Raw genomic sequence first — 24,299 nt, forward strand, 5'->3', positions numbered from 1 at the left:
CATATCAACCACGGCCTGTTCCAGCCTCTTCCACCTGGCAAAGGAGAACTCGAAGAATGTAACTGTGTTGGTTGAGTAGGCTCTAGAAACTGCTCTTATAGTCTTGAAATCAGCGCTGACTTGCTACTGCATCCGAATGCAAAATTGAAGCCGAGTTAGTTTTACTTTGAAAGGCTACTAGCTTAATTTATATTTATATATCTATATTCGTTGGTACCTGAGCACTGAGCATTGGGTTTCCTAATAGGTAAGCGCGCCTTGCCCGAAAAATGAAGTGTCTGCCTCAGGTCCCGTGGAAAGGCGGTAGGCGAGAGGTCGAAAATACTGCCTTCCTCTATACAATAATAAATAATAAACAAGCTCAGCAACCTCATGACCATCAGCAGCCATTCCACGCCTCACGACCATCTCCATACGATGCAAAATCCAAACTGCCACCTATCCTTTGACTGAATGATAGCTCTCGTACCTCGCCTCGCGATCCCATTGGCACGATGTTCTCCCCATCAACAACTCAGGCTCCCTCTGCCTCCGTGCGAAGTAGCAGGCGACGGCAACGCCCCCTTTCGAACGAGGGCTCTATATCACAACCCAAGGCGAAACGACAGCGGAGCGCCCTGAGCGATCATACTTTCGTGCCTCCCGATGGCACCTCTGAAAAGGAGGAGGCCAAGACCCATAAAGCAACGTCAATCACCAGGCGCGACGCTTCGCGAGAAATTCAAGGTCCACGGCGGGAAATTGCTGTTCGGGGGAAGAAGCCGAAATCTGGAGATCGAGGCAGCAAAGGGGATGGGAGCGTTATTTTGGTACGTCGCATACACAATTCATGGCCAAGGCAGCTAATAACAGCTAATTACAGACTACGAACGATACCTATACTGTCAGCAAGCTGCCAGCCCTTCCAGATCGTCTGCGAACAGATACCAGAGGTCTACACCCGCCATTCCACGTTGTATAACAAATCTAACAATATAGTTAGGTCGCCAACATGGAGCCATCTATTCCGACAGTGGCTACGCTCTTACCCTCACTCATTCTCACGCCATTGTCTGGCCGTACGCTGTTAATGTGCCCTCGCCCGAAACTTTTACATTCGCACTGCCTTATCCCTCAAAGCATGAATCTGACCCTCTGCCCCTTGGTTCCTTGGTCTCCGCTTCAGCCTCTTCTACCGAACCTGGACTTGTCGTAGTCTTTCCAACCACCGGTAAAATCACATACTGGGAATCTATTGCTAGTGCGGCTACACTAGATCTGATCCGGCAGCAGCGAAATGGTGTCGAGTTATCCATCTCAGGCATGTTGTCAGGGGAAACAGTGATTCAGATACTGAATGCCGAATCAGCGGGTTTTATCCTGGCATTCAGCAGTGGCAGACTTGCATACATGAGTGTAAGAGATGGACAAGGCCGACCAGCAATTTCTGTACAGTTCCTTCGAAGCAGCAGTGGACCCATTAGCGGTGGTATTTTTGGCAGCCTCCGAAATGCTTTAAGTAGCTCCGCATGGCGCGGGGACATCGCAGCTGTGCGAGCGGGACGGCCTGAGAAGGTTGGTGAGAGAAACATAGTGGTCGCGACGACGAAGGGAAAGCTACAGTCCTGGAACATACAGAGAGGAGGCCACAACTCGCTCCAAGCAGAGGCAGAAGGGCGGGAGGCAATAGTCATGGCTATAAAGGAAGCACAGCCAGCTTTGGCCGACCTTCTTTTGGAGTCTTTCGAAGTCCTAGACTTCACCTACACTCCAAAATCGCTAGCGGACACCCAGCTCAGTGACCAAGAGAACGATGGGAAGCACCTTCTTCTCCTGGTTTCGTTGACTGGCCATCAAATGGCACACTATTCTCTGGTTGAGGTTGTGCTCAAGCAGGAGGGACTCACCATTGGAAACATTCGCCCTATCAATTCATATAAAACACCGGTTTCTCGGAATGCCACCTCGAAAACCCGACTTTATCTACCAAGTCCAGCACTTGTAGCATATGTCGTCTTTGATCGAGCCGTTGTCGTGCTCTCGATGGCGAAACAACAGGACTCTCCAGATTCACAGCTCCTAACTGAGAGTCATATCCAGCCACAAGCGTTCGAAGATGTAGTGGATTTCCGCGGGGATATGGATGTAGAAATTGTTGGGTCTGGAATGGAAGAGCCCCACGGACCATCAAATGGAATTGAGGAGTCGAAGTCACGCCGTCATAAAGCCAAGCATCCAGCCGCCGTGCTTATTGTTCGAGGCGGAGGAGTTGTTCGGGTCGCAGCAACAGATATACCCAAGCTTATCTCCAGCAACGCGCAGCAGGTTACAGCTAAAAGCAAGTTGGAACAAGCAGTGTTTTTTGGAACCCTGGAGCAAAACCCCCTTAGTTTTGCCGTACGGTCCGAGTTACAGTTTCCGGCGGAGGAAGTTGGTGCAGCAGCTCTGGAATTAAGTGGTGAAATCTTGAAGTCTCAGACCAAATTGATACCTGCTATGCCCGCATCTATCGACATGAATCTTCGGAAGCGTGCGGCTGCGCTGCAACATCTTGCCGAACATTTAAAAGCGACTGGTGTTGCTTTGGACCGGGCAACGAGATGGAGACTACTTTGGAACGCCGAAAAGATGGAAGCTGCATTGCTCATCTGGAAGAACTACGATGAGAGCGTTAAAACGAAACCAGAAGGACAAAAGCGTGGGCTCCTCACAGATATTGTTGAATCTATCCACGAAAATTACAAGTCGCAACCAGTTGCTGAGGCAGGCGAGCTTGACCGTGTTCGTCATTGGTTCATCAACGACATATGGAACCTCGAGATAGCTATCCCTTGGGCTTACCAAGTGATCAAGTACACTTTTCAAGATGGCCAGAATGACCATAATTATGTCATGTCAATACTTAGTGAAGCCAACGACCTCGTTATCAGTGCGTTGGAGGGAGCTTTCCGTTTCCGAACTGCCAATCTAGACCTATACGGTCTCCAAGATGAGCAACTTGAACACGGGATATTAAAAGCGAATTACGAAGGACTCCCGGAGTTTTGGACTTCGATAATATATCTTGTAACGAATGCTAGGAAGCAGGCAGAGCTGGCAGGTGCTCTTGTGAAACATTATATGCGGAACGAAGAGAAAGCCGAGCTTGATTCGGTTCTAGTCGAAAAGATTCGACGCGAAAACTCATCTCTTATCGACCTGGCTATTCGGACCAATCTCGAGCGGATGCGTTGGGACTTAGCCCAAGATTCCCCCCAGCAGCAGATAGAGGCAGAAGAGATCAGGGCATTGCAAACTTCCGCTCAAGATGAACAAATCACTGTGCTTGCTACAGAACTTGAGCTTCCGGACGAGGCCATTGCTTTAGCAGAAAAGCATCAGATCATGCCAACCCTTGCGTCGGTTGTGATCCTGGAGCTGAATGAATGCGCAGATAGGATCAGGGATACTGAAATCGCGAGGGAAGACTTCGAATTATGGGGAAATCGGATGATGTCTCTTCAGGAAAATATCAAGGGGTACTTCTCGAGGTTTGGAACCAGTTGGGCCAGTGCGTTTTACGAACATGAAATTGAGATTGGAGCAATGGCACAACTGCTCGATAACTATCCAGAGCAACAAAAATATCTGACAGCATTCTTGCGGAGCAAGCCAGAATACTCGAAGCTCTCATGGATTCATGAAGTCACACGAGAGGGAGACGTTGATCATGCCTCCGAGACGCTTCTTGACCTCGGTCTGAAGCGCGAACAAAACGTATGGAGCAAGAAGATTGAGCTCAGCTTGGGTATATTGGCCCGTGTGGCAGGTCGGAACTATAGTCAAACCAATGGAATCCTCATTCCTGATGGTGGGCAGACAGAGCTTGTTGCTGCTCGAAAGGAACTCGGTCTCATCCAGATCCAGGACCAGGTTTACGAACATGTTTATCCTTCCATTGAAGATGCGATCGACGACAATGCAGAGGTGCAGCTTGCTCTGGAAGCCTATGGCAACAAAGGTTTAATGGGGCAGAAGAGGAGTTCATTGCTTTTAAATAAAAGCATGGGTCATCTCATCAGGCACGAGGCAATGGATGCTTTGACCTTGGTGGATCTTCTTACCCTTATGGGCAGCAATGAGAAGTCCGAAGAACAAGAGTCTTTCCGCGGTCTCCAATTCTATCTCGCTCTCCAAGCTACACGCTACGGACTTGTGGACAAGGACGAACAAGTACTGATGCAACGGGTCATATGGCGAAGGTGCATGTTGAGAGATGACTGGGCAGAGATCAACAATACGGATCTGAAATATGACCAGCAGGTCTCGGAGCAATTAAGTAAGACGGCTCTGTATATGACTTTCAGAGCTTGCTTCAAGAATGGTAATTGGAACCCAAATCCCATCCATTGTGCAAACCACTAATAGCAATAGGCCTTTTCGAAAAGAACTCGAGTGTGAAGCCTATGAGCCCGCTGGATGTCCTTGGAGCCTGTACCGAGGAACTGGACCATCGGTTCGATGGACTGGACGCGGGTATGAGGGACGAGATCATGAAGGACATGCAGATTGAGGATGAGACATTAAAGCCGTACATAGAAAGATGTAGGCTGGACAAATGGTTTCAAGGGGCGCTAGATCTTGCCAAACAGGATTTCACAGAAGACGTCGAAGGCCAGACAGATGACGGGGATAAGATGCTCAGCGCAGCCCAACGGCTACGGGAAATTGAGCAGGAAATTGCGGAGAAGGAGAGGAGGACGGCCGAGAGCTTGCTTCATTCTAAACCACGATACAAGCCCAAGCAAAGGCTTGATAGCAGCACGGGCAGATTCCGAAGCTCGACGAGATATTGAGCTTTGCTATGAATCATCTACATATCTATGAAAAGTTTCCTGGAACTCGGCAGGCGCATTAGGGAGTCATTAGCATAGGGAACAGCACATACATGAATTGTATGTGTGTATTTGTTTGTGAACTGTACAGTTATTCTCAAGAAATGGAACAAGATGATGACCGCCAACAACATTGATTGGCTGGGGAAAATATACTCTGTTATTACTGTAATCTTTTCTGATAAGCACCGATAGATATCCTCCGTAGAACACCTCAATTTCTCAAGCCATACGGGATGAGTTGCTTGCAGAGTCCTGAGGAATCAACAGTCTCGAGTCTGGACTTCACAAGGAAATGAGCATTGGGTCCCTGGACGTGGGGCCCTCGTCGTTCCCTTGCACTAACGAGCGCGGGCGATTGACATTATTGAACAGCCGGCCGGCAGCAATAATCTCTGGATGCTTTGGTTGGGACGTCCTGGAGCAGTGAAGCTGTCTACTATGGTTACTATGGTTCGTGAAGGCGGCCAGCTCAGCTTCTCCTGTGCTTGCTGGCAGTACATAAGGAGGACAAGGGAGTTCTGCAGACGGGGGTCACTGGAGTTACATGATTATTACTGGATGTTTTACCGGCCTTGTAAACTCTCCGGGATTTTATGTCTACTCCGTACAGATTCACTGCTATTTTTGTACAATATACAGCGCCATGCCCCCATCAGAGTACCATGGCCCACTGTTATGCCAAACCGGGGCAAAGATTGACTCTCTAGACGGTTAGGACCTGTGGGCACTACTAGGTACCGATAGTGCAGAGGAGTCGAGTCCAATGAGAAGGCCGGACCTGCACGTGTCAAGAGGAGAAACCGGCTTTTGAGAGACAAAACAAAGAGGGAGTAAACAGATATTGTTGTTGTAGGAAACGAGGGGGAAACGAAGAATAGGTAAGAAGTAATAATACGGAAAAGAGAAAGAAAAGGTCACGATGCAGAGAAGAGGAAGACTAGATTAGATGCCTCAGGCAAGAACAATTAAACCTGACAGCCCAGGCACCCCAGGCCGCAACATTTGTCTGCAGGGTTTGTCGGTTTAAAATGCGCGGATGCTGTTTTGCTTCCCCTACTATACTATACCTAAAGTATAGGTACCTTGCCTTACCCGTACTCGTAACCCCCGTTCAACTGGCATTTCTGCAATTTCCTTATTTCCTTCTCGCGACCTGTTGTTGTTCTCCCTTCAACGACCTTCGAGCACCCGCAGTCCTCGAGCACTCTCTGGACTCGACCTTGCGCGCTGAGAGAGGGAGAGTGATAAACCTCTTCTCTCTCAATACTTCAGGCTTACACTGCACATTGTTGCGAGCGCAGCCTGCACTCCCGTTCACCAACGACAACAACAACAACGCTTCTCCGAGCTGTGCCTTCGCTTCGTCTCGAGCTGTACCGTAAGTCGCCCAATCTCTCTCCTGCCACCTCCAAGCTCCTTCAGTCGTCCTACTTGGGCCTCTGCTGCCATCCTTATCAGCACCTGGCACTCTCTCGTCTGGAGCCAGCGTTGTCGTACTGACACCGCTCCTATCACAGGTCGTGCGCCCATCTATCTACTCCATCTGCCGAGCCTCGCCCTCCCCTTCACCGTCCGTCACGACCCTCTCAACGAACGACGTTGACGCTCAATCCGTTGACGAGCTCGATCAAGAGCTCCGACAGTCTATTCGATGGCATCCTCATCTTCCAATGTCGTCGGTGTCCACTACCGAGTGGGCAAGAAGATCGGCGAGGGATCCTTTGGTGTGATATTCGAGGGGACAAACTTGTTGAATAACCAGCAAGTTGCCATTAAATTCGTATGTTTATCCCACCCACAGCCAAGGTGACGGGCAAAGAGCGGTCTGCAGATCCAGATACGGCCTATCGAGCCGGAAGAACACACACACTTATACATTCATCGCACGCAGGAACCCCGAAAGAGTGATGCCCCCCAATTACGAGACGAGTATCGAACATACAAGATTCTTGTGGGCTGCCGTTAGTATATCCATATCCAGCTATAGGGGGCGTGGGACTGATCTCTTCTCGAACAGCGGGTATTCCCAATGTCTACTACTTCGGCCAAGAAGGCCTTCACAACATCCTCGTCATCGATCTCCTTGGCCCCTCTCTCGAAGATCTGTTCGACCACTGCAACCGAAGGTTCACTACGAAGACCGTCGTAATGGTAGCGAAGCAGATGGTCCGTCCTCCATTCCCAGCCTGAATTTAGGTACTGACTGTAGATAGCTCTCGAGAGTCCAAACTATCCATGAGAAGAACCTCATCTACCGTGATATCAAACCCGACAACTTTCTGATTGGCCGACCAGGGTCAAAGGCTGCAAATGTAATTCATGTGGTAGATTTTGGCATGGCCAAGCAATACCGAGACCCGAAGACGAAGCAGCACATTCCGTACCGCGAACGCAAATCACTCTCTGGCACTGCAAGATACATGAGTATCAATACCCATCTAGGTCGAGAACAATCCAGACGAGATGATCTCGAGGCTTTGGGACATGTTTTCATGTATTTCTTACGGGGAGGGTTGCCATGGCAGGGTCTCAAGGCTGCCACCAACAAACAGAAATACGAGAAGATCGGGGAGAAGAAGCAGACGACTGCTATCAAGGATCTTTGTGACGGATTCCCGGAGGAATTCAACAAGTATCTGAGCTATGTCCGAAACCTCGGATTCGAAGACACTCCTGATTATGACTACCTCCGTGAGCTCTTCACGCAGGCCCTGAAGAACACAGGCGAGGTGGAGGATGGCGAGTACGATTGGATGAAGCTCAACAATGGCAAGGGCTGGGAAACCATGAAACAGCATCCATCTCAACATATGTTGCACCAGGCCAACGCAGCGCCAGGAGCGTCCCAGAGAGAGTTGCATGGGACAGTCGCAAGGGTAGGAGGAAATAGCACCCCGGGCCACCTGACTGCTGCCCGTTTAAACGCCGCGCAACCCCCGCCCCCATCCCCAATCAAGCCGGGGATGGGCAAGACGCGCGATCGACCAAACGCCCAAGGCGCCTTGGTAGCGAAACGCAGCAGCGGAGCGGCGGGGGGACTCCAGGACGCCGCTACTCCCACCGGCTCAACCCAGGCGCAATTCCAGAACAGCTCGAACAACCTGCCCCAGAGAATGACGGCGCAGCCAAACATGAACACACAAGCACAGAACGGGAGGAACTCAGACCCACAACCTACAGGCATCCAGAAGCTGATGAAGGCTCTTTGCTGCGGTTAGTCTACGCTCTTATCTTTAAGTGTGTGAGATCAATGCTGATTCATTGGCAGGATGAATACCTCTCGCTGATACCTGTTTCCTATCCAATCCATCTTGCCTCCCGGGGCAACCTGTCTCAACTGCTCCACCTCCCTGCTTTCTAGGCCTTCATGGCCAAAGGCTCTCCTGAAAACGTTTATCTCCAGATAATGTCCCTTTCCTGCAACAGACAAGGAGCTCGCACCCTCGTCTTTCTTCTCTGCTCTTAGCAGATACGACTCTCGCTATTTGTCACATACACATCGACGGTACACCAGGCTTCGCATTCCACATATCCAGTCTCGGGCACGGCGTATGGGTATTGTCACCAGTTCAAGATTAATAATAGTTTCTTGTTTCCTCATAGCATCGAATTTCATTTCATGGCACCTGCAGTACAGAGACAAACGGTCTTGATTGCACAGAGCGGACTCACGATGTACAGCGTTCTATTTCGGAGCGAAGCAAAGGCGAATGGGTCTGCAATAGATAAATGGGACTTGAAGTTCTCGAGTTCATAGTTCCATAAATGAAAAAGTTCGACAGGTTATTTGGTCCAATAGTAGTTGAAATTCATTATGTGATAGCTTTTAATACAAAAGGACTCATTGCTCGACATCAGCTATGCGGGTTGTAGTCCCAGTACCAGGTAAATCATAGTCTCCGATTTTCCCACGCCCCAAATGAATAACTCCTCTATGTCAACTTTTGCTTGATAAAGAACGACCTGAGATGAGAGAGTTGCCACGTGCATGTAATGCCCAAAACAACCAGTTGCACCAACGTCCACCTGACTACCCTTGCGTTCGTGGCTTCAGACTGATCTCTGAATTCAGCTTCCCGTTCCTACAAAGAAAGTAGTTAGCATCGCATCGCAGCCATCAGGTCCCAAGCCTCCTAATTATTTCCCAAATATAGATTTTCTTTTTCCAGAAGGGAAGAGAGCAAGCACCCACCCGTTGAAAGACCTGCTCGCGTCTAATATCCTGCAATCGGCCATTCAAGTCCTTCACCTTCTGCACAATGTCTTGGATCTTGCCCTTGTCGGTACTCTCGATGGCGCTCGTCTCTCCAATAGCCAGGTCCAGCGTCAGCTTGATCCCGCCCATGGGATGCAAGGCGGAGAGCCAGCCCGTCGAGCCTGAGCTGGAGGAGGGGGTAAAGCAGATCTTGTGGTCGCCTGAATCAGCGGCGCTGAAGGTGAAGCGTCCTGAGGCGGAGCCTTTCTGGGAGACGACTCGGTGATCGTTATCGAAGACCTCCTATGGATCTATCTGTTAGCAGTCTGTCGTGCTGTGCGTTGGTAAACAGGGGGGTGGGGATCAAGCGATCTGGAATCTGAATTCTGAATTCTGGAGAAAGGAGGGTGGGAGAAAGCAGACGTACATCGACTGAGATGAAGATGTTCAGCCCGTCGTGCTTGGACCACACTTTCCTCTGCTCATCGTATTCCTCTGCGGTGTAATGGCCTACGACGAGGGTGTCCTTGGGGAGCTCCTCAAAGAAACATTTTGGAGTCGTGCCGTCGATGTAGAAATAGAGGGATTGCACTGGCACCAGCAGAGTGGCGAGCGATAGCAGAGGTAATGCGAAGCGCATGATTGTTAGGGGAGAGGAGCCGCGAAAGCTGTTCAAGGAGCTGGAGTTGAAAGGGGAGAACTGGTCGCGCGATCCTTTTGATCTATCTGCCACGTTCGCGACTGTTGCCCTCTTCCCCAGCAAAGACAGGGGGGTCACGTGAAGATTGCTGAACAGGTAGGATGGGAGAAAGCGCGCTCGAGTTCCCAACAAGGCGCCAAAGAAGGATATATATTAGTAAAAGCTACCTTATGTATCTTCATTTCAGTACTCACAACAATTATAAGTGATCACTCCCATGTACCTATAGGTAAGGTAAGTGTTGTAGATTTCGTTGCGATTTCATCTTCGCTTACTAAGCAGACCCCGAGTACTTCACGATATACTGACAAAAGTCGAGCAAACCGACGCGCTACTATTCCCCTCCAGTCCCATCCATCACCCAACATCGAAATCCGATCTCATAACTTCTCCGTGCTGCTCTCCGACTCAGTCGCTACGTCTATACCATAGCCCTCACGAATACGCCTGCGCTCTCTTAGGGAGGGCGCCTCCGATCGAAGATGACGTCCAACGATGTGCGCGATATGCTGGATCTACCAGGCAATGTTGGTCCGCGCCCAGCCAAGAAGCAAAAGATCGCAGCCCCCAAGTCGACTTTAAAGGGCCTTGCGCGCGAAGTACAGAGCCTGGGAGGCGACAACCCTATTGCGATCGTTCCCGAGGTCACAGCATTCAAGAAGAGACGATTTGCCAGTCGCAAACCAGCTGCGAAGTGGGAGTTCAAGCCGTTCAAAAATTCTGCTAGGAAGGATGATCTCATCTTGCGACATTGGAGGAGGAAGACCGAGGCACCGCCTGCGCCGGCTGGGCAGGATGGCAAGACGGAGCAGGCAAATGCTCAGGCCGAAGCAGAGATGGACGATTCTACGTTTGCAAAGTTCAATGTGCGGGTTAAGGTTCCGACGTATGACGATGAGCAGTACAAATTATACCTTCAGAGTGAGGATTGGTCGAAAGATGAGACGGATTACCTGATGGGACTGGCACAAGATTTTGATCTGAGATGGCCGGTGATATGGGATCGATACGAATATCAGCCCCCAATGCCAGACATGGAAGGTGTTGAGGGCGCTATAATGACTGTCCCAAAGACAAGAAGTCTAGAGGATTTGAAGGCGCGATATTACAAGGTAGCTGCCGCAATGATGATTGTCCACAAACCTCAGGATAAGATGATCAGTTCGGAGTTTGCTATGTACGAGACGATGTTAAGCTTCAACCCGGCGCAGGAGACCGCCCGTAAGAAGTTTGCTGAGAACGCCTTTCATCGCACGAGAGATGAGGCCAAGGAGGAAGAGAGTCTTCTACTGGAGCTCAAGCGCATCCTGGCGAGGTCAGACAAGTTGAATGAGGAGAGAAGAGAGTTGTATGCCCGTCTTGAAGCGCCACCGAGCACGGGCAATATCGGAATCTACAGCTCGAGTCAAGGGTTACAATCACTGCTCCAACAACTTATGACTGTAGACAAATCGAAGAAGCGTCGGTCTCTGATGGCTCCCGAAGGTGCCAGCCCCGCTCCTGGAGGCTCAAATCTACTGCAGCAGGGCAATCTCGATCGCCGAGATAGCAGCGTTCGGGAATCTATGTCCGTGGCCAGCGCCTCTAACGGCAAGAGAGGAGGAACCGCACCGGGTCCCACCGAGCGTCGTCAGCTCACTGAGGAAGAGGAGAGGACCTATGGTGTCTCTCACCCTACCGACCGCCTCACCAGCGGCCCCCTCTTCCGCTACGAGAAGCTCTCCAAACCTGTCACCACCAAGTCCACGGCGCAGCAGATGAAGATCACCAACACGCTCAACGAACTCGGCCTCCCGCCGCGACTGATCATGCCCACCGCCGACACGGGTGTCGTCTACGAAAGCCTGATCGAGTCCATCATCCGCATGCTCCAGTACCGCGCCCTCTCCGACAAGCTGAGCGGTGAGATCGCCATCGCCAAGGCGCAGAAGGCCGAAAAGGAGAAGCGCGAGAGGGCTGCGCGGGGAGAGCCGGAGCCAGGTGCTGGGGATGCGGCGGCTCAGGAAGAGGATCACGATGATGAGGTCAAGGTGGAGGATGGCGAGAGGCAGAAGAGCGTCGCGCCTAGTGTGAAGAGCGACAATGCCCATAAGCGGAGCGCGAGCGTCCTCAGTTCTGTCAGCGATAAGAGCACGAAGAGGCAGAAGAAATAATAGGTAATGCAGCTTGGACTCGGGGATGCCGTTTGCAAGATTCCTTGCTTGTATTATTAAAAATACCAAGGACTTCCTAATACTGCCCCTCTTCTGATCTTGCCCTGGTGAAATTCTGATCTTCATCATAGACTGGCCAAGTGATTATGCCTCCACTGCGCACTTGGTACCGGTAGTGAAGGGGAGTTCCGATTTCTGCGTACGCGCATATAGAGTTATGGTATTTCTATGTCGGGCAGGATCGAAATCTCTCAATAACAGGGGGATTTCTCGTGGTTCACGTAAAGAATTGTGACTTTGCCATAACACCTACCGAATAGTGGGGGCTGGTATCACTTAAACTCAAACCACGTCGTACATTATGGCCACGGAGTACACAAGATCTGGATCACCAATGCTCAACGGCTACTTTCAGATGAGAGCGCGTGCAAGTCAAGATCAAAAGGCAACGAATGCATAGCAAAAGGGGCAGACGCCCAAAAGTCTAGTCTAAGATATGTACAAAGAAGGTTAGAAGGAAAAGGGGGGATTCTTCATCCAACACTCATGATGCGTGCTCCAGGCAGGCCATATCAACTGTTGCTGTTCCTGACATCTGACGCCAATATGCTCGCCGCAACCTTATCCATGCTGTGCCGACGTAATCTAGCCACATGAGACACGTAGAAGTCGACTAGCGACCGAGAGATCCACTCTACTGAGCATGAAAAGAGTACGGGCTTTCGTCGGTGGCCTAGTTGAAGAACCAGGTAGCACCAGTTCGGCCGACGGACTCGCTGTCCAGCTCGGTAAAAGCAGCTTCGGAAAGATCAATGGAGAAGCCCTCGCAGCCCATGCACTTGTCGACGACCTTGGCCGTGGTTGACTTGCCGTTGGCGTTGATCGTAATGGTCTTGCCGCAGAATGGGTTGCCGTTGGATTGAGATCCCATCAGGGCGTGTGGAAGAGCGACGACCTTTTCAGTAGTTCCATCATTGGTCCACCCGCAAGCACCCAATGCGGTCTGGTAGTAAGTGATATCACCGGAGCAAGGGCTGCCTACGGTACACTGGCCACCGGATGAAGAGCCGCTAGAGCCGCTAGAGCTGCTGGTCGAGGCAGGAGCGGGAGAAGAAGATGTAGGTGTGGCGGAGGAGGTGGTGGCTGGTGGTGGTGGTGGAGGAGGAGGAGTGTAGACCGAGGTTGTAGCTGGGGTAGAGGAGCTTGACCATGTGCTTGAGGTGGAAGGAGTGTAGACCGGGGTAGAACTTGAAGAACTCGAGCTAGGAGGGGTGTAGGCTGGCTGAGTCGGTGTGGTCGATGTGGTCAACGTGGTGGGGGGAGCAGGAGCCACATAGGAAGAGGTCGAGGTCGAGGTCGAAGGCGAAGGTGAAGGTGAAGGTGCCGGGGACGACGATGAAGACGAGGAACTGCTCTGGAAGAACTGACCAGCCCCACCCGACGAGGATGGTGTGTGGAAGGGCGGGTGGACGGGCGAGTGGACGGGCGAGTGAGTCGTATGAACCTCCGGGTGTGCTGACGCGGACGTGGGAGGGACAAATCCTTCCGAGACCCAAAGAGTGGTGGTGAGGCCCACGGTCTGGGTCACGTAGTCCCAGTCGGTGACCCAGACAACATCGTCGTTTTGTTTCTTGTGGAGTTTTGCGTGTTGGTGCGGCTGTGCGATGGCAGCAGCGGCCAGGAGAGAAGCAGCGAGAACGGTTGACGACTTCATATTGATCGCAAAGGATTCGAAGGACTGTGGTTGACAGGAGGATAGAAGGATTGGCTCTTGTCGTTGGCTGGAATAGACTGTTGTCTGGAGTCTCTTCGAAGATCGAAGGCTTGAAAGGGGGTAGAAGGAGTGGTAAGAATCAATACAGGGAAGGAATGCAAGTGGGCGAGAGCGTCAAGCTCTGTGGGGGATCTCGATCGAAGATGTCGAAGTCGTCGAAGACTGAAGGATGAAGGTTGAAAGAGAATGTGAAGGTCGAAAGGGCAGGGGGAGGGAGAGAAGAAATAGTCGGAGGGATGTTGGGCGGATTCGCGAATTCCACGGGCGGAGGACGCCATGCCAGGACGGGTTAGGCGGGCAAGGCGCAGTTTAGACGAGCATCCCGCGCATCTCGTTGGTCCGCGCACCTGGCTAGACTGGATGCGGCCAGATTAGTCAGGGGCGGATGTGGGAGATCCCTAGACTCCGCTAGTGAACCGGATTGTGAAAAGGTTTTTCTAGTTCCATGGCCTCTCCGCCCGAACAGCGATTAGCCATTAACCAGATTAGCCATCACCCTTCCGCGTTCCACATATACAGGGCTCGATGCTAAAACGTAATAGAATGGATGGGCCGCGTAGTAGTCCAGATTCCTCTTTTGTTTATATTGAAATTAGGGACTTGTTATTGCCTTGGTTGTCTTGGGACCTTGTACTTAACAAGAAGCCTGGTGTATAATAACAAATAATAGGCACAATAATGCAATAATACCTCTAACATCAGGTACCTAGCGTCATTGGGTTTTCATCAGCAGCAATGCATCTCTTGTTGTCATCCAGCTACCTTGGTTGCATGCGTGTAGTGTACGCAGGGGATATGTACGGAGTAGGTACCTTGGGGAGTATGTCACATAGGTACACATGCCTTAGAAACCAGACATATTCTACTTCGTTGGTACACATAGAAGTCATATAAATTATAGGAAGCATACATGCGATATACACGTGGAAGTACCTACCTTGCATCGGCAAGTCCCAGCGACATTTCGATCTGTGGCCCGTATGATCACCTCATCTTCCCGAGTTCTCTCTGGCCAAGATCGATCATATTTCCTGCTGTGTTATGCACTTCGCTGGGCCTCTCCAGAGTCCATGTCAGCAAAAGCATCCTGGACGCGTAAACACAGAATGCCCATCATCCGAGACAACCTTGCCCGATCGGCGCCCCCCCAAACTGGGGAAAGCTTTCAAGGATTCCGCGCAAGCATTCCCAGCCGGCTGTCTCGACCACTCACCCACGCGGCTGGCGCCCCACGGCCCCCGATCTCGACCTCCTAGGCTAAGAATCCACGAGTCCAGGCTGATTTTGAGTTCAGCGATCGTCGCCCCGAACGATAACGTTACCTATCCAGTGTTGCACTACTGAAGACGGAGCACGACACTCTGGTCCTCCACGGTCAATGAAAGCCGCCGGTACGGTTCTGTAGGATCGCTCCCTCGCTGATGGGAGTTGGTGCGCATTCCAGAAGATGGCTAGACAAACATGTGATGTGCCGTCGGAAGTTCGAGAACATAATTCGAACATAACTCCTTTCTTCCTGTCTTCGTTCTGCTAAGGGAGTCTCGATCGGGAGATGAGTTTCTCCCATCACCGAAGAAGTTCACGTAAAATTCAGACATCCCCATTCTTGAACCCGATTCGCATTCTTGAACCCGATTCGCATGCCGCGCTCTTCCACCTTTCATCCATATCCACCCTTAGGGCTCGGAACAGTTACCGATCTTGCCTTCGTGGAGGGCGGGGTGGGATGCTATACCTTATTGAGAGGTCGATCGCCAATCAGCGTCAAGTCACTAAGAGGACCAAGTTCCTTTGGACTCTGCAGTTCAAGAAAGTATCCGTCTAGAAAAATGGAAGACTCCACTTCCACCTAAGATCTCGCAGACCTTCTCTATCGAGACTCCTGCCATACCCTCGCCGTTTATCCATACACCCGACTGACTGTCGATTGGAGCGCATTCCCGAACTTGATATCGAATCACTGCGCTTGTAGTCTTCCTCCCTTACCTCTCAGCTAGCAGCGATTTCCAATCAGATGGCACTCACCCTCTTCTCTCTTCCCCTAGAGGCTCGCATAGATTTCAATAGGATTCCAGGCACTATGGACTAGGAGAATTGATTCCATTCAATACCGAGAGACGAAAAGATATCATATACCCGAGCAGAAATTTATGCCACAAAGTAGGAGGTGATTGGAAGTTTCCTGAGGCAAAACGCTGAGGATTTCTGTTATTGTGGCAAAAGAGAAGAGGAACAAAAAAGAGGGGGAAAAAAGGTCCACAGGAGATTGAACGTAACTCAGACCCATATCCATCTTCTTCCTCCAGTTTAAGCCCCACCATCGAGTCTCGAATTTGAATCTGAAAAGATGAGCATCAAAAGGACTCTAAACTCAAATTTTTTTTGAAGTCATTTTGAAGTCATAACCATCCAATATGCCTCAGCGACGCGTCACAGAAGGGCCCCAGGCTCCGAGTTGTCACCGAGTGCTGCGCGTCCAATAGACAAGATCAAAAGATAATAGTATGCCAGAGATTCGTCTTCTAAGCCTTGTCTGCTGAGTCTCGTTCCATGAATGACGAATCTTCTCTTTTTCTGATTTGTCCGAGCTTCCTACAACTCCCACAACGATCAGGGTGAATTCCGGGCAGAATGCTTCTTGGAAATTCGGGGGATCAGAGAAGACCGATAGTTAGTCTTTCCCTTGTAGATGTGGGGAGAGAAGAGGCCAAACAAACCTATAGCCCTCATCTTCTAGGCCTTGTCGTTGGGACCTATCATTTGCATAACGGGTTTCCTCCCTTTTTGATCTTTTGAGGTTTCCTCCAACATTCAGAACGATTAGAAAGAACTCCGAGCAGGAGGCTGTTCATAAACCTGAGAAATCAAGGATATCAATTTTTCTGCAAAAGTAGAAAGACCAGGACATGAGCTAGTTGTGGGGCAAGCAAGGAAACAAAAGGGGTACAGCAGGAGTAAAGCATCGAGTTGGAAATTACAATGAGTTTCATGAACCAACAGGACCTGGAGAATTGACTCATGGCGTTCACCATACCAACACCATGCAAGGTCTTGTGACTATCACTCATTCGGTTCTGGAGCTTCAGAAAGAACGGTGTAAGTATAGATATGCAGGACTCAGGGGAGATCTGGATCGGAATATTGCTAGGCTGCGGACATGGTTATGGATGTTGGCTGTCATTTCTCCAGGATACTTCCAAAGAAAAACAGGAGTATACTAATAATAGTCGCAACTGGCCAGAGGGTGTTCGCAAAAAATCGAAAATATCTTTCTCGCCCGTATCATACTTGCTCGCATGCAGTTCTTGCGTGGGAAGGCTATTATATGAGTACTTCGCGAGCGCTTGCACCACACAGGCTTCTTGATTGGCAAGTCTATAAAAAGCTCTACTTCAAAACCATGTAGATGGGGAACATGAAGGAATAACCAGATGGGATGTTACTCGCCTGCATCTTGGAGACGCTGGTACTCCTGGTCGTGTTTCATCGCACAACTGGCCTCTCATGTCCCTGGATCGAAGGGACAAGGTATACATGTTGTCGGGTCTACAGTGAAATAGACGCCAGCCCTGACTTACCTTCAACGTTCAAGTTGGTGAGTACCTGCATGAGCGCTTAGCCTCGTCTCCTTGGCCCATCAGCCTTACGCTGTCTCCGTCGTCACCTCGATCGGATTCTATGAATAGATGATCGTCCAGGCGCCTACTACCAAAGTCCTGGGTCAGGCCACAGATAGTCCGGGAATCCTCGCCGATGATGCACATATACATCAGGGTTTGGTGAGCGAGACGCTGATCAAGTCACCTCGGGCGGCACTGATGAGCTGCAGGTACAGAAGCTAATTCAAGCTTAAAGGAGGGTTCGTGAAGATTGTGGCGGGTGAAATGCAGGTCCGACGTTGGCGGCCGCTCTGATAGTATAGAAAATGCTCTAAATCGAGTGAGATCTGTAGGGCAGAGAGGAGCGTTGAGGATCGCTGGGCGTCTAAAAAAGGGGGTAGATCTGGGAGAGCGCTTAAGAGACCCGAGGGGGTGGCTATGGGTCCTGGATATTATTAGCAACAAGAGAAATCGTCTCCTCACTATGTCTGGTTTAAAGATTTTGTGCGGCGCAACTTAGATCTCATACTATGTACGAGCACTGATCTCGAAAGAAGAAATGTCTGGGAAGGTCGTCAACCTCAGGTGAAGTACAAGTCCATATCACGTGGTGGGGTTCCAGTTGCCGCGATCGAAATGTGGTCCACTTCGCGAGGCCGAACCCAGAAAGCCAACGGCCGGCCACCTGGTCATCCAGTAGTGGTTCCGTATACCGGGAAGCTTGCCATGTAATGATAGATGATAACATAGAAGGGCGGGCTCATCCCTGGCGGCTAAGGGTGTGTTGCAGCTGCCAGCTGCAGCCGGGCAAAAGAAGGGGGAGAGAGAGGGTTGAACATAGGCTCAATCACGAGGCCACAGATCAATCCCAGCCAGAGTGTGCACGATGTGATCCAAACTTGCAGACGCAACCTCGCGAAGAACTGGACTTATTGGACCATCCGCTCACACACCTAACGTCTAGGTGTATTGAGAGATGCAGACCAGAGGCACAGTCCCACCAACAGATCCAAGTTTTACGGGCTTGAATCAACGCCTCGTTATTCTAATAACTTCCAAGACACCGGCCTAGAAGGAGCATCGAAGAAGACGACAAAGCGGCCACACCGCGCTTAATCGTAAATTCGCAATATCAGTGCCTCGCGCGGCACGGTACGGAGTACACAAAAATACATTTGGAAGAGGCCTTCTATTGGTTGGTGGTGACTCGTGGCCGCTTCTGCTCTTCATGGTGCCCAGGAGCCTCCGGATCTCCCTAATTTGCTTGTTGATCATCAGCGTGAGGCTTGAGCGGAACATCTGCCGGTAGCACTATTGTTATAAGTGTTCGCGCCCAATTCCCCTACCTTTTCCGTGCTGACGTCGTATTTTACCTACCCATCCAGAGTGTGGACAGCGATGTATGAACCTTGTCGGACGGTCGCATTTCGAACGTCTGTAGCAAGTACTTTCACACCTTCGAGATGGTTGTGGCAGGTTTTGCCGTTTATACAGCTTGTCAACAGCAAAAGATATATTGTCGAGGTAGATGTATGGTGCGTTGCGTACATGTACCATAACCTTCCCTGTCTCCCCCTGCTCTGGTTACTCCCCGGGGACCTCTCAGCAGCGCTTCAATCATCCTGTGTAGACGCAGCTCGGCAAATTGAGGATGGTTGACGCTGCAAGCGGATTCGATCGATCCCTCGCAGGCTCGCCCATGCCTTCGCCTTGGTGGCTTGCCTGTTTGCCGAAAGACTACCGGCCAACAAGTGACTTGTCCTTACGCGACCAACCCGCCCGAGGTTGTGGTTGTTATCACCGTTTCTCCAAATCCTGGGCGGTCTATTCCGGGCATAGATCCCGGTTACTGATCCCCTCGGAGGTTTGTTTCATAGAGCGCGATTTAGTCCTTCCCTGGACCTTTCCTCCAGTGTCTCGGGACCGCTACTTACCAGAGACGCAGGCGGCGGCCGTGATGATGATGACCGGGGGCGACTACTCGACATCCCGCACACCTCGGATATCGACTACTGCTCGGTCTGATCATCAGAGCAGCTTCATGCGCCGCTTGGCGAGAGATCTCTTGGACAAGGACCGGAGTTGTAGGAGTCCGCACGAGCGTAGTTTCTTGAGGAGTGCGATCTCTTTGCTCATTCGAATGGGCTGAATTGCTGCTGGTCACATTCGGAGATGTCTCATACTGCGAATTGACCAACGCGCCAAAAAGGAGGCTGACGGGCCGTAAAATCACGCGCCAAACTGCATCGATGGTGCTTCTCTGTGTTCCACCACCACCAGACTGCAGAAACGCATGACCTCTTTTATGGTGCGCCAAATTCCAACAATCTTTGGATATACGGGCCGTGATATTGATGATAATAATAGTCCCTGGGCTTGAGCATGGCTTTGAAGGTTGGCTTCGAATTATTGCAGCCTTGCCCGATTGAGATAACCGCCGAAAAGAGCGTCCGATTGCGAGGCCAATGAAAGCGCCAAAGCCGGGATGTAGTCGGCGCGGTAGTACGCAGCGAATGTGATGTGCCTCAGAAGGGCGCACTGATGCAGTGCAAGGTGAGCAGCCGCTCAGCTGCTCAGTTCATAGTGGATGAGTGGAGTGTAGGCAAGGAACCTGGTCCATCTCTCCCCTCGACTCTCTGAAGGTTGTAACTTGTACTCGAGCCCCGACCTGCCGGCGCCAGAGTCTGGATCCTCTGGGAAAGGTTCCCATCTTTCCGAGGAGCAACGAGGCGGAGGAGCATAGCAACAGGCCGTCTGCGTTCTGCACCCCATCCCCAATCCCCAATCCCGTCCCATCCCATCCCATCCCATCAGCCATCCTCCACCACCAATCCCGCGGCCGAATCCAGGACAGAGGCGGTCTTGGGCCATTTATCGATTCCGTATGGCCGGCCGCCAGGATCCCCCCTCCCTTTGACGCTCCTCGAGCCCATCATAATAAACAAACAAAATCCGTGGTCGAGTCTCAAGCTGCGGCCCAACTAGCTGAGTGGGTGGCTGTCGATCCACCAAGCCGTCGACGGGTCGTCCTCCTGGCCAGTGGCCCCCAGCCGGTAGCATGTACATAAGCCCTTCGATTAAATAAGTAATAATCTGGGTCTGACGCAGCCCCGTACCGTAAGCTGAACCGCCAACTTGTCCAACTCTTAGACGACCAGCCCGCCAGAAGCGCGCGAACTAAGAGGCCCTTGTCGTCAGTACAGTGCCACAGACGAGCGGTAATATATTGGCCAAACCCCAACGTCTGAGCTTCTTTGCAGTCCGTTACCAACCCGCTGGGTCTGAAAGTACTCGCATCCGCCCTTCCCTCGCGCCCCAGGCTCGAGACTCAATCGCATCCTTCAAGCGACCAGCTCCGACTCCTACACTGTTCCGTGGTATTGATTTGATTGTCGATTTTGGCGACGCGGCGGAGATCGTAGCGGCAACGGCACGGCGTAGATGACTTGGCTGGTCCAATTCTGTTCCCGTCCCTTCTAATTTTATCGCGGCTAGGCCACGTGAACTGAGGTTCGAAGATCGATATTTCACAACACAAGTAACCGTCCTAACAACTGCGAAGTAATTCGCTCCGTTGCGCGAAATTGGGACAGACTCAAATAACTCCACTGGATTTCTGGTCAATACGAATTCTCTGGGGATCATCGCAAGGCGGGCGACCTAACCGATAGGTTCGCCACCACCACTGCCACTCTCACCTCACCTTGACGGGCCTTGTTTGGAGTAAGAGAGAAATCAAATTGGTACTGGAACTATCTCGTGGTAGTATTTTCTCGCCATTGGGCTACCTGGGGCACAATTCTCCAAGGATTGACCACGTCTTTCAGGATAGAGCGATTCAGGGCTGATACAAGACCAGCACGGAGGAGGCAGAAGACGGTTGGAGCAGTAGTTGAAGGGGTTCTTGTAGAGAGAGACGGGCGTGATTTGGGCTGGAAGTGAGATCTGAATTCACGACGGACTCAGTCAATGGTCGACATTCGCAAGAAGCAAGTAAAGCACGCTCACCCGAAGGTCTCTCTCGCGGTTTAGTCCTTCCCTGGACCTTTCCTCCAGTGTCTCGGGACCGCTTCTTACCAGGACCACAACTAATGACCGAGGAAGAAATCTCCTGGCTCTTTGAATCTTCTATATATCCCTCAGCTCACCACGGTAGGAGTTTATAAACACGCGCAAACCCGTCATTTGGTGTGTTTGGATCGAGACGCACTCGATAAGGCTCTGGCTTTTCAGCGAAAAAGATAGAACCATCAACCAGGAAACTGGGGCCTTCTGTCACAACGGCGACTTATAAGATACCACCTGGACACCAGGATCTTGTCAGCCTAGCTAGGACAATATTGGAAAGTACTGGGCCAGAGGAGAATATTCCTGTGAGAACACAGGATAGGTCTGAGATGAGTGCTATAGAAGAACAAGGGGTGACCCCTGCGGAGCCACCAAGTTCTCGATTTACTGCTGTCAATGGAAAAGAGCAGTCCGCCAGTGTAGCATCGGTCAATGGCGTGAACGGCAACGGAGCTCCACGAAGAGAGTCTGAAGAGAGGCCTAGAGGGCAACCCCGGATACCCCCTCCGGGGCAAGAGAAGCTCACCATTACTACGACGATTACGGAGAGAGAAGATTGGATACCACCGGCCAATGGAGATCGGCCGTCATACCCGTATTCAACCTCTTACTCTGACACAGATTCGGCACACAAGCGCAAGAGGTCTGGTTCCATTGAAAAGAATTCAGCATCTGCAAACTCGTACCACAGCCACGCTTTACCGTCTTCAACAAAGCAGACCCCAACTACCGCAAATACCGAGTCTGAGGGACCTCGAGATAATAGCCCGCGAGGGCAGTCGCAACCTGATTCAAGGGATTCTTATAATGCAGATGCCAAATATAGGCAGATTCTTACTCCTGCTGAGGAGAGTCGAGAGGCAGCACCGGGAAGCGAACCCTGGCACTCACGGCGGTACCCTTCACAGACACACATCAACTCCGATGAACACCTAGGTGAAGTACTGCGAAGAGCTTCCCAAGACATGGATGCTCAGCAGCATCAAGATTATGACAATACAAGTCCAGGAGAGGATGACAGATCCACGAATCCCTACAATGGATACGCAAACGAGAGAAGAGACATGTCCGCACAATCAGATCCGAAGAAACGCAAAAGGAACTTTAGCAATCGCACCAAGACGGGGTGTATGACTTGTAGAAGACGTAAAAAGAAGTGCGACGAATCGCGTCCAGAATGTACGTAACCCTGGATGGCATTCAACAATGGTCCACGCCTAGTTACGTCGGGCGTTTCCCCCCTTTCTATATCTGCCCATTTGCCGTTGAACTTGAACTAACCCATACTATAGGCAACAACTGTCTCCGTGGTGGTTTCGTTTGCTCTGGATATCAGCAACGCGGCCAGTGGCCAAAGACAGAGCAAAAACAAGCCCCGATACCTTTGCAGTCAAAGACAGAATATGAGAGTACGGGTTATACCCAGCCATCCTACAGTCCCCAACATATAAACCAGCCGCGGAGAGAGCCACTGCCGGGTTATCGAGGCCAGACCTTACGCGTTGATCCTCAGCATGGAAGGAAACCTGGCATGGAAGATGAGCAATCTAGATCAGGAACCGCCAATGCTTCCACTGGCAGCCCCGAGAACAATCGATTATCTGTAACATCACTCGGCATGCAAACGCCAACTCCGATCACTGCCTCAAATAGTTCGTTTCCTGATCATGGTCTCAAGAGCATCTATGAGCGTTCTTTTCCTGTACTCGAGCCAACCAAACAGGATACGGACACTGGTACGCCGCAGTCAGCTCAATCCTCGACTGCTCCGCAGATATTACATTCGCATGGACATTCCGAAAGTCCTCATGCTAACCCCCAAGTTGCCGCGCAATTAGCATTGTCAAATCTTGCCTCTACGAGCCGGCCGCGTACCCAGAAAGAGGAGATGTTGGCAGGGCGGCACTACTTTCCGTTTGACAAAGAACTCGTTCTCGAACGCGAACGTTGCAATGGAGCTTGCTGGCGCTTCAACAGCAGTACCAATCCTAACAACGGCGTGTCTCCCGAGGAGCGTGCAAGGTTATTCCGCGATATTCTACAACCTCGTGATCATGTAATGTCTCCAACACAAGCTTCGCCCGTCACTCCAGTTGGTCGAGTCGGCGACAACGTTGTGGTCGAAGCGCCTTTCACTTGCGACTATGGTTACAACATCACCATCGGACAAGACGTCGCGATTGGAAAGAACTGCACAATTCTTGACACCTGCGAGGTCAAGATCGGTGATAGATGTAATATTGGCCCGAATGTCAATATCTACACTGCAACATTACCAGTCGACCCGAAGAGAAGACTTGGTTCTAAAGGACAAACTCTGGGGCGGAAGATTATCATCGAGTCAGACTGCTGGATTGGTGGCGGTGTTACCATCTTGCCAGGTCGGATAATAGGCAAAGGCAGTACTGTGGGAGCTGGCTCCATTGTCACAAGGGTACGTCTAAAGCACATCTCCATTTCATGTCAACAAGTCCTAATTCATTCACAGGACGTTCCGCCATTTACAGTCGTCTGCGGAAACCCAGCTCGTGTCATTCGTGGCTTGTATCCGCTGCTTGAATAGCCAAAAGTAACCACTTACTTTTATGATAATCCACTGTTGAATTCTCTCTCCTGTTGTCAAACATTTTCATTGATATACCCCTGTTCTGCGTATCTCCTTATCATGTCCTGGTTGCCAGCCTAATCTGGTGTGGTATATGTTATATCATCTACATTGCTCTGCATAGCGTCTCTTTCAATACACTTACGTTGTATCAGTCATGGGATTTCTTTTTATTCAGCTACGAGAGGCGATTTCCCTACATGGATTTAATTTTGTGGATGGGAAAGCAAAAGTCCCTTGACCATGTCTCTTCTAGATGATGTAGTGACTTGGAACCAACCTTGTTCGTGTGCTGCCCTATCGTAGCTCTATGTATTTATATCAAGACAAAAAAACAAATTACCAAGCT

General features: G+C 50.9%; 7 protein-coding genes across 7 annotated transcripts; 5 read left to right on the forward strand and 2 right to left on the reverse strand.

Moving 5' to 3' along the window:
* The first annotated feature begins 358 nt into the window (after positions 1-358).
* M430DRAFT_38149 (hypothetical protein) lies at positions 359-5,015 on the forward strand. The gene is made up of 4 exons (XM_024867222.1): positions 359-809; positions 863-932; positions 983-4,342; positions 4,393-5,015. The coding sequence occupies exons 1-4, from the start codon at positions 495-497 to the stop codon at positions 4,812-4,814; spliced, it is 4,167 nt and encodes a 1,388-aa protein (XP_024724892.1). The 5' UTR covers positions 359-494; the 3' UTR covers positions 4,815-5,015.
* A 1,492-nt stretch (positions 5,016-6,507) lies between these two features.
* Positions 6,508-8,074, forward strand: M430DRAFT_46462 (hypothetical protein; the record flags this gene model as incomplete). The annotated part of the gene is made up of 4 exons (XM_024867846.1): positions 6,508-6,636; positions 6,748-6,817; positions 6,874-7,022; positions 7,070-8,074. 4 exons carry the CDS (start codon positions 6,508-6,510, stop codon positions 8,072-8,074), a joined length of 1,353 nt encoding a protein of 450 aa, XP_024724893.1.
* Positions 8,075-8,672: 598 nt separating this feature from the next.
* Positions 8,673-9,705, reverse strand: M430DRAFT_54893 (hypothetical protein). Its single transcript, XM_024868502.1, has 3 exons — positions 9,479-9,705; positions 9,049-9,354; positions 8,673-8,938 (listed from the first exon to the last, which is right to left on the reverse strand). The coding sequence occupies exons 1-3, from the start codon at positions 9,689-9,691 to the stop codon at positions 8,789-8,791; spliced, it is 669 nt and encodes a 222-aa protein (XP_024724894.1). The 5' UTR covers positions 9,692-9,705; the 3' UTR covers positions 8,673-8,788.
* An 85-nt stretch (positions 9,706-9,790) lies between these two features.
* M430DRAFT_153242 (hypothetical protein) lies at positions 9,791-12,271 on the forward strand. Its single transcript, XM_024863220.1, has 2 exons — positions 9,791-9,985; positions 10,042-12,271. The coding sequence occupies exon 2, from the start codon at positions 10,234-10,236 to the stop codon at positions 11,902-11,904; it is 1,671 nt and encodes a 556-aa protein (XP_024724895.1). The 5' UTR covers positions 9,791-9,985; positions 10,042-10,233; the 3' UTR covers positions 11,905-12,271.
* A 366-nt stretch (positions 12,272-12,637) lies between these two features.
* On the reverse strand, positions 12,638-12,931 carry M430DRAFT_92982 (hypothetical protein; the record flags this gene model as incomplete). Its single annotated transcript, XM_024869754.1, has 1 exon — positions 12,638-12,931. A coding segment is annotated over one exon (294 nt), but the record flags the coding sequence as incomplete, so codon positions are not given.
* A 5,821-nt stretch (positions 12,932-18,752) lies between these two features.
* On the forward strand, positions 18,753-19,634 carry M430DRAFT_153311 (hypothetical protein). The gene has a single exon (XM_024863222.1). It carries the CDS (start codon positions 18,929-18,931, stop codon positions 19,424-19,426), a length of 498 nt encoding a protein of 165 aa, XP_024724897.1. The 5' UTR covers positions 18,753-18,928; the 3' UTR covers positions 19,427-19,634.
* Positions 19,635-21,581: 1,947 nt separating this feature from the next.
* M430DRAFT_91812 (hypothetical protein) lies at positions 21,582-23,908 on the forward strand (the record flags this gene model as incomplete). Its single annotated transcript, XM_024869681.1, has 3 exons — positions 21,582-22,524; positions 22,638-23,779; positions 23,834-23,908. Coding segments are annotated over 3 exons (2,160 nt in total), but the record flags the coding sequence as incomplete, so codon positions are not given.
* Positions 23,909-24,299: the final 391 nt, after the last annotated feature.

The sequence above is a fragment of the Amorphotheca resinae genome (assembly GCF_003019875.1).
Source record: "Amorphotheca resinae ATCC 22711 unplaced genomic scaffold M430scaffold_1, whole genome shotgun sequence".
NCBI lineage: Eukaryota > Fungi > Ascomycota > Leotiomycetes > Helotiales > Amorphothecaceae > Amorphotheca > Amorphotheca resinae.

What these genes read in the sequence shown, in the direction of transcription:
- M430DRAFT_38149 (XM_024867222.1), top strand. Translation starts at nt 495, where the DNA reads ATGTTCTCCCCATCAACAACTCAGGCTCCCTCTGCCTCCGTGCGAAGT. An exon ending in TCTGCGAACAGATACCAGAG is followed by an intron (nt 933 to 982) that starts GTCTACACCCGC and finishes CAATATAGTTAG; the next exon opens with GTCGCCAACATGGAGCCATC. An exon ending in CAGAGCTTGCTTCAAGAATG is followed by an intron (nt 4,343 to 4,392) that starts GTAATTGGAACC and finishes TAATAGCAATAG; the next exon opens with GCCTTTTCGAAAAGAACTCG.
- M430DRAFT_54893 (XM_024868502.1), bottom strand. Translation starts at nt 9,691, where the DNA reads ATGCGCTTCGCATTACCTCTGCTATCGCTCGCCACTCTGCTGGTGCCA. An exon ending in ACATCTTCATCTCAGTCGAT is followed by an intron (nt 9,355 to 9,478) that starts GTACGTCTGCTT and finishes ATAGATCCATAG; the next exon opens with GAGGTCTTCGATAACGATCA. An exon ending in GCGAGCAGGTCTTTCAACGG is followed by an intron (nt 8,939 to 9,048) that starts GTGGGTGCTTGC and finishes CTTTCTTTGTAG; the next exon opens with GAACGGGAAGCTGAATTCAG.
- M430DRAFT_153242 (XM_024863220.1), top strand. Translation starts at nt 10,234, where the DNA reads ATGACGTCCAACGATGTGCGCGATATGCTGGATCTACCAGGCAATGTT.
- M430DRAFT_153311 (XM_024863222.1), top strand. Translation starts at nt 18,929, where the DNA reads ATGGTTGACGCTGCAAGCGGATTCGATCGATCCCTCGCAGGCTCGCCC.